The sequence below is a fragment of the Tachypleus tridentatus genome, chromosome 4, assembly GCF_004210375.1.
Source record: "Tachypleus tridentatus isolate NWPU-2018 chromosome 4, ASM421037v1, whole genome shotgun sequence".
NCBI classification, from domain to species: Eukaryota; Metazoa; Arthropoda; class Merostomata; order Xiphosura; family Limulidae; genus Tachypleus; species Tachypleus tridentatus.
Window position 1 is genome coordinate 23,430,659 of NC_134828.1, and position 20,801 is coordinate 23,451,459.

At 33.3% G+C, this 20,801-nt stretch overlaps 1 protein-coding gene across 4 annotated transcripts in view; it reads right to left on the reverse strand.

Moving 5' to 3' along the window:
• The window catches only part of LOC143248673 (cyclin-G-associated kinase-like), a 91,159-nt gene that overhangs the window by 51,327 nt on the left and 19,031 nt on the right, over nt 1-20,801 (reverse strand). For 3 of the 4 annotated variants that reach the window (XM_076497272.1, XM_076497271.1, XM_076497273.1), the window contains exons 1-3: nt 11,363-11,622; nt 3,459-3,520; nt 629-688 (exon numbers count right to left, since the gene is read on the reverse strand). In XM_076497272.1, coding sequence (XP_076353387.1) covers nt 629-688; nt 3,459-3,520; nt 11,363-11,492 — 252 coding nt within the window. In that variant the 5' untranslated portion in view covers nt 11,493-11,622. Of the gene's footprint in view, nt 1-628; nt 689-3,458; nt 3,521-11,362; nt 11,623-20,801 lie in introns of those variants that run through there. The other variant, XM_076497274.1, reaches the window with a different exon arrangement.

A 20,801-nucleotide genomic window follows, 5' to 3' on the forward strand; every position in this document is an offset into this window, starting at 1 on the left:
AAAGCAGAAATACATACTACTGAATTTAAAAAGTTTCAACTTACTTAAAGAACTTTTAGGATACTGTTAACTCCTTACAAAACTATAATAAAATACTAATATTATAAAGATACATTTAACTTATATTTATTAACTTGAAGAGAAATATCTTGAAATAAACTCCAGTTTGCATTAAACAAAGTTACAAATAAAAACCAAACACCAGAAAGAAAGAAAGTTTGTTTTGAATTTCATATAAAACTACACAAGGACTATCCGTACTAGCCATCTCTAATTTAGCAGTGACAGACTAATGGGAAAGCAGATGGTCATCAACACCCACTGCCAACTCTTAGGCTACTCTTTTACTAACAAATGGGATTTACCATCACATTATAATGTCCCTACAGCTGAAAGAGCAAGCACATTTGGTGGGATGGAGATTCCAACCCATGATCCTCATGTTGCAAGTCGAGCATAAGGCCATAAGAAAAATGAAATAAGGAATAAATACAGGGAATAAGTTGCCTATTATTCCATAATACGTATCCACCATTAAGACTTGTTATTGAAATAAGCTAAGAACTTGATTAAAAATAAAATAATTGTACCATTTTTCATTCATAACTTTACAATACAATAAGGATACAAGTATGGATATTTCTTGTAAAATATTTTTACTTACTTCTTCATCAGCTGCCAAAAGTCTCTGATAAAAAGATCAAGTTATTAATAATTCTTTATTTTAAACAACTACTGTTACTTATACAATGATTAATAATGTTCAAATAATTCAAGCTGTTATTGTGTTAACGAAATTTTACTTACATCTCTTCTTAGAACACAAGCCTCAAGAAAGTACTAAAAATTATACATTCATAAATTACTTATTATTACAAATGTTTACAACTATGGAGTTTATTTTGTGCCTTTACTAACAAGTTAACAATGCAAGTCTAAATTTATAACAAAGATTTTTGAAAGTCTGAAACTTTAATACATCGCTACAAAAGTAAAATAACTCGAACTTTTTTTTTAAGTACAAACAACACTCTCATTCTGTCATGATTCTGGTCCAGATTAGAAATGTTCACTCTAGATTGGTTTTATCAGTTTTCAATCTAATTTCAATAAGTAACATGTTTGCACTTTGCCTTACCCAAGTGCAAGAAAATGTAGTATGTGTATTATTCAAACTCAGATATGAAAACAAGTATATAATGCATGAATTCAAATGTTTTAATTCAAAAAATCAGTCTTCTGTAGACCCTAGTTGTCCTTATCAAAAGTATTTAGGTGCATGTAAGTGTTTATAATGAACAAAAATGGTGCAGCAATACCATTTGGAATTATTTATTAAGAATATTGCACAACAACTGTATTCTCACAAAGAAACACCTTTTACATATATGGTATATAATTTTAGGATAAATTTAACTGACAATATGGTCCTTTTCTGTTATGTGACAGACAACAACTGATCTGTCCACTTTTGTATTATTTTCTTTTTGTTTCCAGTAATCACTCAGACAGTTTTTATTATTATCTTTGGAAAAAAAGTATAAAAATCAACATTCAATCCTTTGCCACCTGCCTATCTATGATCTATGAGGGTATTACTATCAATTGAACCATGATCTAAGAATGCATTCCCTTTTGTCACCAATATTATGCAACATCTACGCTAGTAAATTTGAAGAGGAAATTTATCAAAAATTGCTTATCAAGTTTGATTTTTGGACAAGATATGCAAATGATACCTTCACCTTATTTCTGAAAATTAATTCAACTTTTTCTCTCATATTTATGTGGTGTTCATCCAAATATTCATTTGTGTAAAAGAATAATACAAAGCTGCCATTTTTTGATATGTTAATTATGTGAGACTTTCATTGTCACCCAAAAATTGAAGCCTAAAGAAATCCTAGAGATGCAAGTTTGTATTTGGAAATCTGATCAAATTATTCTTTCTCTAAGTAAAAGGCAATTTTTAAAACTATGATTTGAAGAAAGTTCAATATTTACTCGGATGATGAAGGTACTGTTAAGGAACTGAATTTATTTTTAAAATGTTGCAAAATATTCAGCTAAGACAGTTTTATTTTCCTAACAGGGTGGTTAGCCTCTGGAGTGGGTCACCTTCGAATGTTTTGAAGGCAGTGAATTTAAGTAAGTTTAACAAAAAGCTTGATAATGCTAAGGGCTTGTTTTAAGTTGTTTTTTTTTCCAATTTATGATGGTTCAGTTTAGAGGATGTGACAGCCAAAATGGATCAACAGGTCTTTTGTTTTGCCTTAACATTGTCATTATGTTATTCTAACAAGCAGGAAATTAGCATGTTTGGCAAAAATATAATTCAAAATTAAAAAACAAATAACTAATCTAAACATAACAATAAACACAACAAGTATATATTTAACTTTCTATCCACACCTTCTTAGTAACTCCTAAAACTTAGTCAAAAGCAAAAAGGGCCACTGCAGCTTTAAGCCTATCAATAAGTTATAAAACAATGTTTACAGAGTAATAGGCAAAATTAAAAAAAAAAAAATTTAAGTATCTTGTGAAGGTGGCAAAATCTGCATCAGGCAAACAAAATAATAACTGCAAAAAAAGAAAAGAACACCAAAACCATAATAAAAATGGAGTAATAGATAAATCAGCTGCAGCCCATTACACACTGTAAAAGGACTAGTATGTTGCCAACTGGAATCCTGCCAAAATAATATACAGGAAAATGTTTTCCTCAGTGGTTTAACTCTGACACCATAGAATTAATTAATAAACAAAAAAGTGCTTCTATATGATAAGACAGTGGGTATATAAAACACTTATTATATTACTCTAGACAGCAGTCTTTCATCATTCTTCAGTGTTATAAGTATGCATTACATAGAAGGTAAAAACCTGTAAAGAAGCCAATCACAGGTTGCCAAAATGTCTCAGTTCCTTTGTATTATTTTATAGTATTTAAAATCATGCTTAATAAAATGTTTTTGTGTGTTATTTTGATAAATTTGAGCATGAAGAAAGTTATGTGTTGGATACATGAATTATTTTTACCGATATGTTTTTTTTAAAACTGGCCCACTATACCAAAGATAACACATAGTATAAAATTAATGATGATACTTGTAAATATTACTATATCTACTAAACTAAATGTTTTTAGATCAGTTACAAAACTCCAATTTAAAGATATTACTGTACCTCTTTTTTGAAGTTGATTCAAAAACGTAAAACTAGATCTATAGCAAGAATATGAAAAAAACTTAACCTGAAGAACATCTTTAGCTCGGAAAAATTTTTCTAAAAAATGTCTGATAACTGAAAAAAAACCTGCCTAGTTTAATGAAATTTTAATTCTTTATTGGAAACATTGAAATAAAAATAAATAAAAACAAAACAAAAAGTATGTGCTATTTTTTCGAACTAAGTACATTATACATGAAATATGACAAAATAAAGTTTAGCCTTACCTTAAGAGCATATTCCTTTCCAGTTGTAGGATCTTGTGCCACAAACACAAACCCAAATCCACCTGCAAATAATCATCATTATGCTATGAGCTTTACAACACAACATCAGTACAGAAAGAATTAAACCACTTATCAGATGAGCTTTACAGCACAATATGAGTTCAGAAAGAATCAAACCACTTATCAGATGAACTTTACAGCACAATATGAGTTCAGAAAGAATCAAACCACTTATCAGATGAACTTTACAACACAACACGAGTACAGAAAGAATCAAACCACTTATCAGATGAACTTTACAACACAACATGAGTACAAAAAGAATTAAACCACTTATCAGATGAGCTTTACAGCACAATATGAGTTCAGAAAGAATCAAACCACTTATCAGATGAACTTTACAACACAACACGAGTTCAGAAAGAATCAAACCACTTATCAGATGAACTTTACAACACAACACGAGTACAGAAAGAATCAAACCACTTATCAGATGAACTTTACAACACAACACGAGTACAGAAAGAATCAAACCACTTATCAGATGAACTTTACAACACAACATGAGTACAAAAAGAATTAAACCACCTATCAGATGAGCTTTACAGCACAATATGAGTTCAGAAAGAATCAAACCACTTATCAGATGAACTTTACAACACAACACGAGTACAGAAAGAATCAAACCACTTATCAGATGAACTTTACAACACAACATGAGTACAAAAAGAATTAAACCACCTATCAGATGAGCTTTACAGCACAATATGAGTTCAGAAAGAATTAAACCACTTATCAGATGAGCTTTACAACACAAAATGAGTACAGAAAGAATTAAACCACTTATCAGATGAGCTTTACAGCACAAAATGAGTACAGAAAGAATTAAACCACTTATCAGATGAGCTTTACAGCACAACATGAGTACAGAAAGAATTAAACCACTTATCAGATGAGCTTTACAGCACAAAATGAGTACAGAAAGAATTAAACCACTTATCTGATGAGCTTTACAGCACAACATGAGTACAGAAAGAATTAAACCACCTATCAGATGAGCTTTACAGCACAAAATGAGTACAGAAAGAATCAAACCACTTATCAGATGAGCTTTACAGCACAAAATGAGTACAGAAAGAATTAAACCACTTATCAGATGAGCTTTACAACACAACATGAGTACAGAAAGAATTAAACCACTTATCAGATGAGCTTTACAACACAACATGAGTACAGAAAGAATTAAACCACTTATCAGATGAGCTTTACAACACAACATGAGTACAGAAAGAATTAAACCACTTATCAGATGAGCTTTACAACACAACATGAGTACAGAAAGAATTAAACCACTTATCAGATGAGCTTTACAACACAACATGAGTACAGAAAGAATTAAACCACCTATCAGATGAGCTTTACAACACAACATGAGTACAGAAAGAATTAAACCACTTATCAGATGAGCTTTACAACACAACATGAGTACAGAAAGAATTAAACCACTTATCAGATGAGCTTTACAGCACAAAATGAGTACAGAAAGAATTAAACCACTTATCAGATGAGCTTTACAGCACAACATGAGTACAGAAAGAATTAAACCACTTATCAGATGAGCTTTACAGCACAACATGAGTACAGAAAGAATCAAACCACTTATCAGATGAGCTTTACAGACACAACATGAGTACAGAAAGAATTAAACCACTTATCAGATGAGCTTTACAACACAACATGAGTACAGAAAGAATTAAACCACTTATCAGATGAGCTTTACAACACAACATGAGTACAGAAAGAATTAAACCACTTATCAGATGAGCTTTACAACACAACATGAGTACAGAAAGAATTAAACCACTTATCAGATGAGCTTTACACACAAAATGAGTACAGAAAGAATTAAACCACTTATCAGATGAGCTTTACAGCACAAAATGAGTACAGAAAGAATTAAACCACTTATCAGATGAGCTTTACAACACAACATGAGTACAGAAAGAATTAAACCACTTATCAGATGAGCTTTACAGCACAACATGAGTACAGAAAGAATTAAACCACTTATCAGATGAGCTTTACAGCACAAAATGAGTACAGAAAGAATTAAACCACTTATCAGATGAGCTTTACAGCACAAAATGAGTTCAGAAAGAATTAAACACTTATCAGAGTACAGAAACATGAATTAAACCACTTATCAGATGAGCTTTACAACACAACATGAGTACAGAAAGAATTAAACCACTTATCAGATGAGCTTTACAGCACAACATGAGTACAGAAAGAATTAAACCACTTATCAGATGAGCTTTACAGCACAAAATGAGTACAGAAAGAATTAAACCACTTATCAGATGAGCTTTACAGCACAAAATGAGTACAGAAAGAATTAAACCACCTATCAGATGAGCTTTACAGCACAAAATGAGTACAGAAAGAATTAAACCACTTATCAGATGAGCTTTACAACACAACATGAGTACAGAAAGAATTAAACCACTTATCAGATGAGCTTTACAGCACAACAAGAGTACAGAAAGAATTAAACCACTTATCAGATGAGCTTTACAACACAACATGAGTACAGAAAGAATTAAACCACTTATCAGATGAGCTTTACAACACAACATGAGTACAGAAAGAATTAAACCACTTATCAGATGAGCTTTACAACACAACATGAGTACAGAAAGAATTAAACCACTTATCAGATGAGCTTTACAACACAACATGAGTACAGAAAGAATTAAACCACTTATCAGATGAGCTTTACAACACAACATGAGTACAGAAAGAATTAAACCACTTATCAGATGAGCTTTACAACACAACATGAGTACAGAAAGAATTAAACCACTTATCAGATGAGCTTTACAACACAACATGAGTTCAGAAAGAATTAAACCACTTATCAGATGAGCTTTACAACACAACATGAGTACAGAAAGAATTAAACCACTTATCAGATGAGCTTTACAACACAACATGAGTACAGAAAGAATTAAACCACTTATCAGATGAGCTTTACAACACAACATGAGTTCAGAAAGAATTAAACCACTTATCAGATGAGCTTTACAACACAACATGAGTACAGAAAGAATTAAACCACTTATCAGATGAGCTTTACAACACAACATGAGTACAGAAAGAATTAAACCACTTATCAGATGAGCTTTACAACACAACATGAGTACAGAAAGAATTAAACCACTTATCAGATGAGCTTTACAACACAACATGAGTACAGAAAGAATTAAACCACTTATCAGATGAGCTTTACAACACAACATGAGTACAGAAAGAATTAAACCACTTATCAGATGAGCTTTACAACACAACATGAGTACAGAAAGAATTAAACCACTTATCAGATGAGCTTTACAACACAACATGAGTTCAGAAAGAATTAAACCACTTATCAGATGAGCTTTACAACACAACATGAGTACAGAAAGAATTAAACCACTTATCAGATGAGCTTTACAACACAACATGAGTACAGAAAGAATTAAACCACTTATCAGATGAGCTTTACAACACAACATGAGTACAGAAAGAATTAAACCACTTATCAGATGAGCTTTACAGCACAACATGAGTACAGAAAGAATTAAACCACTTATCAGATGAGCTTTACAGCACAACATGAGTACAGAAAGAATTAAACCACTTATCAGATGAGCTTTACAACAAAACATGAGTACAGAAAGAATTAAACCACTTATCAGATGAGCTTTACAACACAACATGAGTTCAGAAAGAATTAAACCACTTATCAGATGAGCTTTACAACACAACAAGAGCACAGAAAGAATTAAACCACTTATCAGATGAGCTTTACAGCACAACATGAGTACAGAAAGAATTAAACCACTTATCAGATGAGCTTTACAGCACAATATGAGTTCAGAAAGAATTAAACCACTTATCAGATGAGCTTTACAACACAAAATGAGTACAGAAAGAATTAAACCACTTATCAGATGAGCTTTACAACACAACATGAGTACAGAAAGAATTAAACCACTTATCAGATGAGCTTTACAACACAACATGAGTACAGAAAGAATTAAACCACTTATCAGATGAGCTTTACAACACAACATGAGTACAGAAAGAATTAAACCACTTATCAGATGAGCTTTACAACACAACATGAGTACAGAAAGAATTAAACCACTTATCAGATGAGCTTTACAGCACAATATGAGTTCAGAAAGAATTAAACCACTTATCAGATGAGCTTTACAACACAACATGAGTACAGAAAGAATTAAACCACTTATCAGATGAACTTTACAACACAACATGAGTACAGAAGGAATTAAACCACTTATCAGATGAGCTTTACAACACAATATGAGTACAGAAAGAATTAAACCACCTATCAGTTGAGCTTTACAGCACAAAATGAGTACAGAAAGAATTAAACCACTTATCAGATGAACTTTACAACACAACATGAGTTCAGAAAGAATTAAACCACTTATCAGATGAGCTTTACAACACAACATGAGTACAGAAAGAATTAAACCACTTATCAGATGAGCTTTACAACACAACAAGAGTACAGAAAGAATTAAACCACTTATCAGATGAGCTTTACAACACAACAAGAGTACAGAAAGAATTAAACCACTTATCAGATGAGCTTTACAGCACAACATGAGTACAGAAAGAATTAAACCACCTATCAGATGAGCTTTACAACACAACATGAGTACAGAAAGAATCAAACCACTTATCAGATGAGCTTTACAGCACAAAATGAGTACAGAAAGAATTAAAGCACTTATCAAATGAGCTTTACAACACAACATGAGTACAGAAAGAATTAAACCACTTATCAGATGAGCTTTACAGCACAACATGAGTACAGAAAGAATTAAACCACTTATCAGATGAGCTTTACAGCACAACATGAGTTCAGAAAGAATTAAACCACTTATCAGATGAGCTTTACAACACAACATGAGTACAGAAAGAATTAAACCACTTATCAGATGAGCTTTACAGCACAACATGAGTACAGAAAGAATTAAACCACTTATCAGATGAGCTTTACAGCACAACATGAGTACAGAAAGAATTAAACCACTTATCAGATGAGCTTTACAGCACAACATGAGTACAGAAAGAATTAAACCACCTATCAGATGAGCTTTACAGCACAACATGAGTACAGAAAGAATTAAACCACTTATCAGATGAGCTTTACAACACAACATGAGTACAGAAAGAATTAAACCACTTATCAGATGAGCTTTACAGCACAACATGAGTACAGAAAGAATTAAACCACTTATCAGATGAGCTTTACAACACAACATGAGTACAGAAAGAATTAAACCACCTATCAGATGAACTTTACAGCACAAGAGTACAGAAAGAATTAAACCACCTATCTGACAAAGAATTAAAGACAGGGCCACAGTTTGGAACAAAAAAAGAATGACACCCTCAAAATTGAGAAAAATTCATACATCATATAATAATGGCTATTTTCAAAACTCATAATACTTTTTTTTATAATAGAAACTGGGTAAGTTTGTTGAAGTAAGAAAGAAAAACAAATTTAAAATAACTAAATATTTGTTGAGAAATATAAATTTAGTTACTGATAATAATAAAACAATTACATGAATGCACAAACTAAATTAGGCAGTTGCTTTCACTCACACATACACACAAGAAGTTTAATTTTTAACACAAAATTTTGACCCCAGATCTACAACAGATGTCACAGAGAGAGAGAAATTATTTTATTTATTATTTCTAATTAAGTGCTTTAAATGATTAACATCCATTGATTAGATGTTTTTTTTATTACAAGTGGAAAAATTTTATACAGAAATTTCCACATATGAATTATATAACTTCTATTGAAATTGACACAATTATAGATGTGGTTCTTGAATGTGTGATGGTTTCAGAAGTAGTATACAGCAGAAAAGCTTACAAATTTAAAACTTGAACTTCCAGATAATTTGACTTATAATTTGAATACCATTTGTCAATTTGGAAAATTAGTTTTAATAAATAACTTTACCAAAGTCATAGTACTTAGAACCGTATTTCAATAACTGTAACACATTTGGTAATTTTGAATTATGTTATAATGCATTATTTTTTGTTTATAATTATAATAAGTGGTTACCTAGACGGTTTAGTCTTCTCTTTTCGACTTTCACATTACTCCAAACTACAGACAAATATTCCTTTTTCCTATATCCAAAAATCAAATCTCCTTGTTATAACTTTTAACATACTTGAAGGCAAACTATTCTGTAGGCTAACTACCTGATGGAAATGAAACCTTGTCCTGACTAGAGTCATGTCTGAATATTCTATATCTTACATCATACACAGATAACAAGGGGTCATTTTGTTATTTGAAGCTGTGCCTGCATAATAACCTTTGAGCAAAAGTATCAACTTAAACCCACACTTCATTGTTTGGGAAATTACTGACTTCCCTTTTATACATTCTTATAAAATGTTGGCCTCACTTCTACTACCAATGACAACTCATTCCATAAACCAATCACACTGTTACAAAACTAAAACTGTCTTACCTGCAGCTTAACCTGTTTTTTAAATATCATAAACTTTCATGTTACTGTCTTTGTTATACAACACAAAGAATTTGAATGACAATGAGCCCACTTTTCAAAAAATAAGTCACTGCTTCTTATCAATCCCTCAGATAAATTTATGTGCCAAGAGTACTCTTTTCTCAATATAAAATAAGCTAAAATGTCTTAATCTCTCACCAAAAGATAATTCTCCCACTTCTGAAATTACCTACTACTTCCTTCTTAGCCTTGTACAATAATTTAATAAATTCTCAGATCAAGAGAACAAAACTGTACATCCTATTACAAAAGTTACTTATATGAATAATTACCTATTTTGACTTTTAAATAAATATCTAGAAATACATCCTATAATTCCTATAATTTTATAATGAGTAATACATCACTGTCTTAATGGCTTGAGTGACACAACTGTTGTACAAAATCCTTTTTATCAATCTTGTTATTGGATTCCCACTCACATCAAATACGAGATTCAAATTATAACCCAAATGCATTTTCTTGCACTTGTTAGACATAATTTGTCAAAACATTATCCAATTTACCAATTAATCCACATCATTATGTAGTATTTCAATATCATTAATACAGTAAGAAACACCCAAGAATTTAAGATAATGTGCAAACTTTACCTATTCATATAAATAAAGAAAAACAAAGGTCAAAATTCTCAGTTGTGAGGTACTCCTCTTGTAATAGGTTTTGTCTTTTCTTCCAACCATTCTACATTTCAATTTATGAGTTCTTGGTAAAGTTTCTTAACCCTAACCATTTTTGTTTACTTACCTAATTTTATTGTGTGGCACCTTATTGAATGCTCTTTGAATATTTAAGTAAACACCCTTTCCAAAATCTGGAAAACATGCAATACTTTTGACTATGAGACAGTGAGAAGACAAGATTTCCTAAGATATGAATCCATGCAAAGATAATTAGTTTTGTTACTTGTCAATACCAGCTGTTTACATCATGACATCAGTACATGAATTAAGCACTCAAAGTAAAACACAGAAATTGTGTTGGTCTATGATTAATAAATTAGGAAGAGACTATCAGTATTTTTAATTTGTGTACGTGTATAAGTTACAACTTATAGTTGTAAGTTAATTAATGTAATAACTTTAAAAAGCAGATTTACATCATTTAGTAAAACTTAGAATTCATCAAATTTTTCCAGCAAACATACCTCATTATTTTAACACCGACTAATTTTAATTACTAAATAATTTAGTAATGCAAAATATGTATGCAGTAATAACAAAATAATGTCAAACTTAGGCTTAACAACAATACGCCTACCTTCTGCGATTACTCTTTTCACTCGAAGTTTCTGTGTTCCTAATTCCACAATCTGCCCAACAAATTCGTGATCGTCTCGTGGTTCGTTGTTAGAAAAATAGCCAAGCGCGGACTTAAAAATGTCTGTCATTTTTATTTTTCCTTGTGTAAAATTTTACAAATATAACATTACTTAATAATTAACAACCACTCTTTCCACATAGGCGAAACCGACAGCGAACTCACTACTCGTATTTCTCAACATCAGCCATAACCATGGTTATGACATCACTAATATGTAGCCAAAAGCTGCCACCTCGTGTTGTAGACATTCCCTCATGTTGTAAAAATATGTGATGTATTATATTAGGTTGAGGAATAATTCGTGAGCGTTTTTACATAATTTCATTCAAGCATTACATGCAAGACTATACAATACTTCAATGCATGAACACATTACACCCAAAACATTTATTATGATACGTTATTTCATGTAATACCTAGGTATATAGTATGCATTGTTTTAAACGAAATTGCAAGAAATTAAATGCGAAAAGCAGATGGTGTCGAAAATGCTCGATTTTGTCCACTTGACATTCCATTTAATGAGCTGAAAATGAAAGCAAAAATTAAAGACATATGAAAATCAAACACACCATCTATTAGAGCAAAAAATTATCTACCAAATGACATGAAATATTTTGCGAAAGCGTTTCATTTATGAATTTTTTTTTAACTTGAAAAAACGCTCACGAATTATTCCTCAACCCAATATTAATATATACACTGCTGGCCAAAATCTTAAGGCCAATGAACATAAAGAAAAAATATGCATTTTGCATTGTTAGACTCAACCACTTATTTGAGTAGAGCTTCAAAAGATGAAAATAAAAAAGGGAAAATAAAATTAAAAACCTTTTTCAGCATTTAATAGGGAAAATATGAACACTATGAAATTAGCCTAAATACTTGCTAGTCAAAAGTTTAAGACCATGCCAAAATAAAGTCCTAAACAGGGTAGGAAATGCCAAACAAGAGCTGTTTCGTGGAATGGAAGACGCTTAAGTTTTTAAAGCCTTTCTCTCGTAGATGCCGTCTTATTGTTGTTGAGCTGTATTCTGTATCCGTAAGGGCCTTAATTTGGTTCGACGATTGGCTGGTGTTTTGCCGGACAACTTGTCGAATCGTCCTGCTCAACGCCGGCGAAATTTTCTTGGGTCGATCACTTGAAATTCGCGTTCCGTATCCCTCAGGGTCTTTTAAGAAATTTGCAACAGCAGTTTTACTACGCCCAATCTCACCAGCGATGGCACGTTGAGAGAGACCTTGCTTTTGCAGCTCGACAATTCTGCCACGTTCAAACTCTGTCAACTTTTTAGCCTTTGCCATGTTTTTACCCAATGTAACACAGGAGATGTCAGTGTAAAATGCTGACAACTCTAATGCTTGAACACAAATGACTAAATTTCGTTACGTGTTTACCAATTAACGCTTCGTTTTAGTATGGTCTTAAACTTTTAACCAGCTAGTATTTAGGCTAATTTCATAGTGTTCACATTTTCCCTATTAAATGCTAATTTTTTTTTTTTTTCCCTTTTCTTATTTTCATTTTTCGGAGCTCTACTCAAATAAGTGGTTGAGTCTAACAACGCAAAATGCATATTTTTTCTTTATGTTCATTAGCCTTAAGATTTTGGCCAGCAGTGTATATGTAAATATAAGTAGAGAACAAACTTTTCAAAAAAAGGAAATAAATGTAGGGAATGGTAATATTAATATTTCAGAAACAATGCAAACAACAGTAGGGATGGAATTTGCACAATTCCTACATAATAGTGTAGAAAATGTTAACAGACAAAAATAGGATAAGTTAAACTCAATTATGATAGAATATGTACATAAATATATTTCTTTTTCTATACGCTAATTTCTGTTTGTCCTCTCATGTAGAGATGATTCTAATACAATCCCTACTACTTTGTTTGCATTCTCTTTGAAGAATTACTATTAGTCATACCTACATTCGTGATGACAAGAAAACTACTTGAGATAAAAATGTATTTTCCTTTCTTTGTTAACAAAATGCTGAAGATCATCTAAAAAAAAAAAAACGTTCCTCTCTACTTTATTAGTAAAAGTGTTAATACCCATACCGGCTGTCCTGAGATACATTTTTATTTTGAGTGGGTTTCTCGTCATCACGGCCTGGCATGGCCAAGCGCGTTAAGGCGTGCGACTCGTAATCCGAGGGGCGCGGGTTCGCATCCCCGTCGCGCCAAACATGCTCGCCCTTTCAGCCGTGGGGGCGTTATAATGTGACTGTCAATCCCATTATTCGTTGGTAAAAGAGTAGCCCAAGAGTTGGCGGTGGGTGGTGATGACTAGCTGCCTTCCCTCTAGTCTTACACTGCAAAATTAGGGACGACTAACACAGATAGCCCTCGAGTAGCTTTGTGCGAAATTCAAAAAACTCGTCATCACGAATTTATTCTAACTGTATTGTTTTATTTATTATATAAATATTTTAAAAGCGATATTAAATATCAACATAAACTTACATAAATAATTGAATTAAACATTTGAATATTTATAATTTCTTAATATTTATAAATTTACGATGTTTTCTATTTTAGAGGCCTGGTGGTAGCCCAGAGTGGCAGAGAACGATAAGATGTATTTGACACGCTCTTTATTAACATGTTTGTTTTCAAAAATTTTCATTTTCTTAAGCTGGGTTTGACCAAAGAAAGTAGATTAAGTAAAGAGTTTTAGTTTTCCTCGTTCTAGTTGTTCGCGGAACTAGGATCGCTCTTATTGGTCACTTGATGTGTTTCCTTGCAAAATCGATACCTGTAACTTTGCTCTTAACATAATAAAATATACAACTGTCTTTTTTTTGTGTGAATTGGGCAACAATGCGGGGGAAGCGGGGGCGGGCTAGTCACCTTTATGTTGAAATGAGATAGGTTTTGGTTAACGTTAGTAACGTGTGAGCCACGAACACCTTGACAAGTTCTCTTCACTTTAGACGGATTTAGTTTTATTTAAATTAAAATTTTGGAATAGAGATATTTGCATTATGTTTATCTTAATTTTGATGTTGTTTTTTTTTTTTCTATTTTTCACCTTAAGTTTAGTTTTATCTCCTCGCCATTTGTTTTCCTTCAAGTTGGGTTCACAATGAATTGGTCGAGAAGAAATAAAAGTTTTCTCTTTGGTTTGAATTTCGCTAAAAGTTACACGAGGGTTATCTGCGCTAGTCGTCCATAACTCAATGGTAAAAGACTAAAGAGAAGGCAACTTGTAAGCAACACCCACCTTTATCTCTTGGGTTACTCTTCTACAAACGAATAGTGGAATTTAACGTTATATTATATCACCCCCACAGCTGAAAGGGCGAACATATTTGGAGAGACGGGGATTTGAACCAGCGACCCTAAGATTGTGAGTCAAGCACCCTAACCAACTAATCATGCCGGATCTTCTCTCTTTGTCTCCCATCGCAAATAGCCCTCGTGTAGTTTTGCGAGAAATTCAAACAAACTGGACCAAATTCTTTGTCTACAGTATTTCTCACACACAACAGAACCTTTATTTCGTTGCTTTTAATTTGTTTTTGAATAATAGGCTGTTGTTTTGTGAGCAGTCTCTTTCTCTGTGTTGGACTCAATCACAACTAAAGAAATACTTCTGTTTGCTTGTAGTTGAAGCACAAAGCTATACAAAAGGCGCCTATCCACGGGTATCGAAACCCAGTTTTTAGCGTAAAAGATCGCTGGCCAATGGTGGCAGGTAAAGACAAACCCAAACTCCGTAGTTTACAGTTCGACAAATCTCCTGATATTGCAGGTCCTACTAGTTTACTCCGCGAGAGGTCATTGTTTCCGAGAATACCACACTAGTAGCTACGTGCTCTGACTGTGAATCCGAGGGCTCTTGTTGGCGTCCCGTTGAAGTAGAAAAGTGCTTTGCAGTGTTGATCTTGGATGCGTTGTAAGAGTTACTGTCGACATCCTAATAGTCAGTCAAATGACAATAATCCAGGAATTGGGGGTGAGTGCTGTTGAATAGCTGTCTATTCTTCCCGAGATTAATCAGATCCAAATTAAAGATGGCTATTTTCTGATAACCTTTGTGTAATTTGCATAAAAATTTTAAAAACAAACAAACACCAGTTTTACTTAAATAATTTAACGAATCAACGTTTCTGATTGTAATATCATTACATTGTTATGAAAAGTTCGAAGTTAGATTTCACTGTTTAGTTATATCTAGTCATGCTACGTTGTGTGAACATTGCAAAATATACTTGTTTTTAGCCGCGGCATATTGGCTGAATGAACGGTTCTGACTAATTTTATTCTATTTTCAAATACAAACTTTTAGCTCATAGCTCCGTCAACTATTGACCGATTTGAGATCTTATTACAGTTTCTGACTCAGAAGTCAAACTCTTTCCATTGATTACTTGAACACGCCCAAGGTGTCATAGATTAATTTCTTTTACTACTGCCCAAAGTAATTTCAGTATTAGAGTAGGCTAGTAGAGATTCTGATGAGTAATAAAATTTAATCGGGTTTTTACGCACATTCAACACTTGATGTTGCTTGCTCACAGAAATATGGCTAATAAAAACAAAAATAAAAGGAGTCATAGATTAATTTATTCTAATCTTGCTTTAAAGAATTTCAGGTGCTGGGGTTATTGGGGATTCACTGTTGTTTTATATATAGTTTTACAAACCTAATCAACAAATACTGCTATTCGATGAGTTTTAATCTAATTCTTCACTTAACTGATGGGACATTCTGAGGACGTTTTTCCCTGAGCATATTTTACCAATTTTTCATTTTTGCAAAATTTTAGAAACTTAAGAAAAATTTTATTTGTTTAGAATTAAGCACAAAGCTGCACAAAGGACCATCTGTTTTCTGCCCACCATAGGTATTGAAACCCGGTTTTTAGCGGTGTAAGTTTTCTGACATACAGCTGTGCCACTGGGGTGCACTTAAGAATGAAAACGGACTGTAGAAACAAACGGGTAAATAACGAAATAGAGTTAGAGACTAGGCTAATAGCTTGGTTGACTTCATAGAATTACAGTGAACTAGAGTTCCAAAAGTTTGCTATTAATATTAATTTGTTTCCAAGATATGAAGCTTGTACAATGACATACTTGTGTAAACTGTATAGTTTAGAGAATGCTTCAAAACTGCATACACAGAGTTTTTCTCCAATAATAAAAGACTGAGCTGAAATAAGCCTTTATCAATGAGTAGAAACATGTTAAGAAAAGTATAAGAAAAATAGTCAATAGATGGCGTAGATGGCGCTGTAGAACGATATTGCGTACAAAACTTAGATTCATTTGTTTTTTATTAAACACAAAACCGCGCAATGAGCAATTTCTGCTGTGTTCTATCACGGGTATCGAGACCCGTCTAAAAGCTTAGCCTTCAGATTTACTGTTGAGGTGTTGAGGACTAAATCTTTCCATCCCAAGATAGGTGTTATGAAATGACTTTATAAGGTTTGTAACGTTTATATTGACGATGGGTCGTCTCCATAAAACGCAAAATTAAAAAAATAACTGATTAATAGTTTAATTATTTCATAGAAACTCATTAGTGTAAATCGAAATATACTTTGGAATTCAGTTAGAAAAACCTACAAAAACAAAGCATTTTGTTTCCTGATTATATAGATAATTATATTACTTTAATATAATTATAATTTAATATAATTATGTAACAGGGTATTGTGTTTCCTGATTATATAGATAATTATGTTACTTTAATAATAATTCTCAGAAACACATCTCAAATATACAAATATTTATAATTGAACTAAAAATAAACAGCCATTTGAAAGTTAGTTGTATAATATTGTTAAAATCTCGTAAACCTAACTTAAATTATAATAATGTTTGATCATATGATTTTTTAAACACATTTTGCTAACTATAATTTTAGATTTTCAAACTATACAATATTCCTTATCTATTCGTCCCCCTCTGTTACAGTGGTAAGTCTACGGATTTACAACTCTGAAATCAGGGGTTTGATTCCTTTCGGCGGACTCAGCAGATAGTCCGGTGTGACTTTGCTATAAAAAACAAACAAACACACGCACACACATCTTTACCTAATCAGAAAGGATGCAGATAAACGTTTCAGAATTATATAGATTCTATCTTAAGTATTTAAAGCAAAAAATGTAAATAATTGCGTCATTACTAAGTAAATAACTAAAAAAGATTGTTACAGTAACAATAGTTTAACCAAAACAAAAACACGTAGAGAGTAGAGTAATAAAACAATACTGTACATATTAAGCAACGTGTAACTTAGATGCATTTGTTCAGGGCTGGAGAATATTGTTTGATCCGAAGGGTTTCTTTAATCAATAACTCCTGGTCGGCGTTGGTCTTGCAAAGGATATTGAAATTTGACAAGTTACATGCTTCAAAGAAGTTACTCAACTTTTTTTGTTTGTTTGTTTGGCAAAGAATCCCCTTATGTTCATTGACTCTAGGTGTTAGATGGTGTTTGGTTTTGCCAATATTTAAGATGGAATTTGTAGAATTCCGAAACGTTTATACGTGTTCCTTCTGAGTAGGTAAAGAACGTTGTTTATCTTAATTTTCGTTATCCTAATCGTGGTCACACTTTGTTTGTTTTTTTTGTAACACATGGATTGCAATTTTCATAATTTTTGGAACAGACGTCGCTGAGTTATATTACAGGAAATTGTTAATTATGAGTGAAGGATTTAGATGCAAATAAGTTCTTCAATATAGTTGGATAATTGTACATTCGATTAGTATTAAAGATAATATCAAAATTATATTCTGAGGATATAATATCTGGCACGGGCGTAGATTTTTTACACCCGATGGGGAGGATGATTTTTGCAACCACTTATGTGGACTGTTCAATTTGAAAATTGGTAATCTCTGATTACGTGAACCTGAAAGCTGTAAGCATGCAGTCACAGAGTAATCTTGTTGCCACGATACTTGCATGTATACTTACGAACTATCGCTTAGATCGAAAAGCTTAGAAGCACGCCTATATTAAAAATGTACATTTTGGGCACTGAAAAAAGCCTACATCTAGGCCTAATTATCTAATTCGATTGGTAAGAACACGAGAATCACAAGAACAAACACACAATTTGTAGGCTTGTGATACAATAAAACAATTCAATTGACCAAAGTGTAGGGGGGATGATTGTATGCACCATACCCCCCATATAAAATGAAGGAGGGATGTATACCACCCATCTCCCAGGATCTACGCCCTGCTATCTGGTACATAAATTATAAAAGGTTTTAATTTGGTTTTCAATTTTTCGTAGATTTCATGAAACTTTGATTTTTTAATTTAGAAAAGGCACACAGATAAATAATGATATAATAATCTAAGATAATAAAATTTTAAAGCCTGAACAGTTATACACTCAAGCACAACCTTAAAGTATTTTTTTAAATACTCAAACGCTGTGAAAGTGAATTAGGTAAAAATCTGTAATGGAAGTCTATGAACAAATGGGAGTTAGTTTAAGTTATAATTACTTCCAAATATACTCTTCAAAACAAGAAACGCAAAAGGGATATTTTTGTTCTTTTTAAAGAGAAATATATGTAATAACGTTACAAGCTCAGAGTATGTGATGTTACACGTGTTAAGGCACTGATTGTCAGACCAAAATGACAATAAAAGTTGTGCACTTTGAAAACGGAGGAAAACATTGGATTTTTCGCCAAAACGCATGCGTGCCCAATAAATTTGTTTGAGAGATCTGCATGTTCTGCAAGTGCAACATGTGCAAAATGCCTATAAAAGTGATGGGTTCTCAGTTTCCATAGCTCAGTGTTAAGCCACCGACACGCAATACAGTTATGCCAAGACTGACTGAAGCACAACGCAACAACGCCATTGGTCGCTTGGAAGCAGGCAAATCTCGATCAGATGTTGCCAGAGCTGTGAATGTCCACCCAAGCACCATCACAAGGCTACGGAATCGTCACCAACAACATGGATCAACTTGTGACCTTCCACAATCTGGGAAACCTTGTGTGACCACGACCGCACAAGATCGCAACATCCGGTTACGTCACCTGCGGGATAGGACCACCACTGCGACGTCTACTGCCTCAACCATACCAGGGCTGCGTAGGGTTTCCGATCAGACCGTACGCAACCGTCTACGAGATTCTTAGGCCCCATGTGCAACCCATCATGGTGAACGTCAACGACGTTTTTTAACATGACAACGCCCGTCCTCACACAGCCCGAATCACCACTGTCTTCTTAAGACACCACAACATCAACGTTTTTCCCTGGCCCTCCAGATCACCAGGTTTGAACCCCATCGAATATCTTTGGGACGAGTTGGACCGACGTCTGCGACGGCGACAACCTCAACCGCAGACTCTACCTCAGCTTGCAGCAGCTTTGCAGGCTGAGTGGACAGCCATTCCACAGGATGTGATTCGTCATATCATCGCTTCCATGGGCAGGAGATGCCAAGCAGTTATTGATGCTCACGGGGGGCATACTCATTATTGACGTTAAACTTCACCTAGTGAGCGTGGACTTAGCCTTTGCAGACTTTGGATGTTCAGCATTGAATGTGCAAAGTTTCACACATATCATACAGAACTACCCGGAATAAACTTGTTAACAATTTGTCTCATATTTTGCCTTTTGCGTTTCTTTTTTTGAAGAGTATATATCGACTGTTTCTAAAAACAACAGAAATGATATCAACAACTGTTTTCCCAACTATCAACAATCCTGTACTTTTCAAAATAACCACTTAGGCCACATTTACACCAGTACTTTTCTTAGAACGCTCGACTCGTACTCTTGGGGCAGCGGGTTCGAATCCCCGTCACACCAAATATGCTCGTCCTTTCAACGATGGGGGCGTTATAATGTTTCGGTCAATTGTTAGTAAAAGAGTGGCCCAAGAGTTGACGGTGAGTGGTGATGACTAGCTGCCTTCCCTGCAATCTTACACTGCTAAAGCAGGGACGGTTACAGTAGATAGTCCTTGTCTAGTTTTGTGCGAAATTCAAAACAAACAAAAACAAAACAGTGCTTTCCAAACTGTGGGGCGCATCCTCTGGGGAGATGCGTACCGTTGGCCAGGAGGAAGATATAACCTTTTGGTGGGATAGCTCAAAAATAATGATGGAAGAAACAGAAGAGTTAGAGACGACGAGAACCAACAAAACTATCATTTTGTTCTCTAAACCTTTATTTTAATTTTACTTTCGCATGTATTCACTCCTTATAAGCATTTACTTCATTAAAAGAATATGTAAAAAAATGTTGATTTCTTTAAAATTATTTTAAAGTGCGGAGTGGTGCGCAACGGAACTTTTACGCCTGTATTTAAAATTTGAAAAACACTAGATTATACTATTACTTTGGAGCAATACTTAAACTA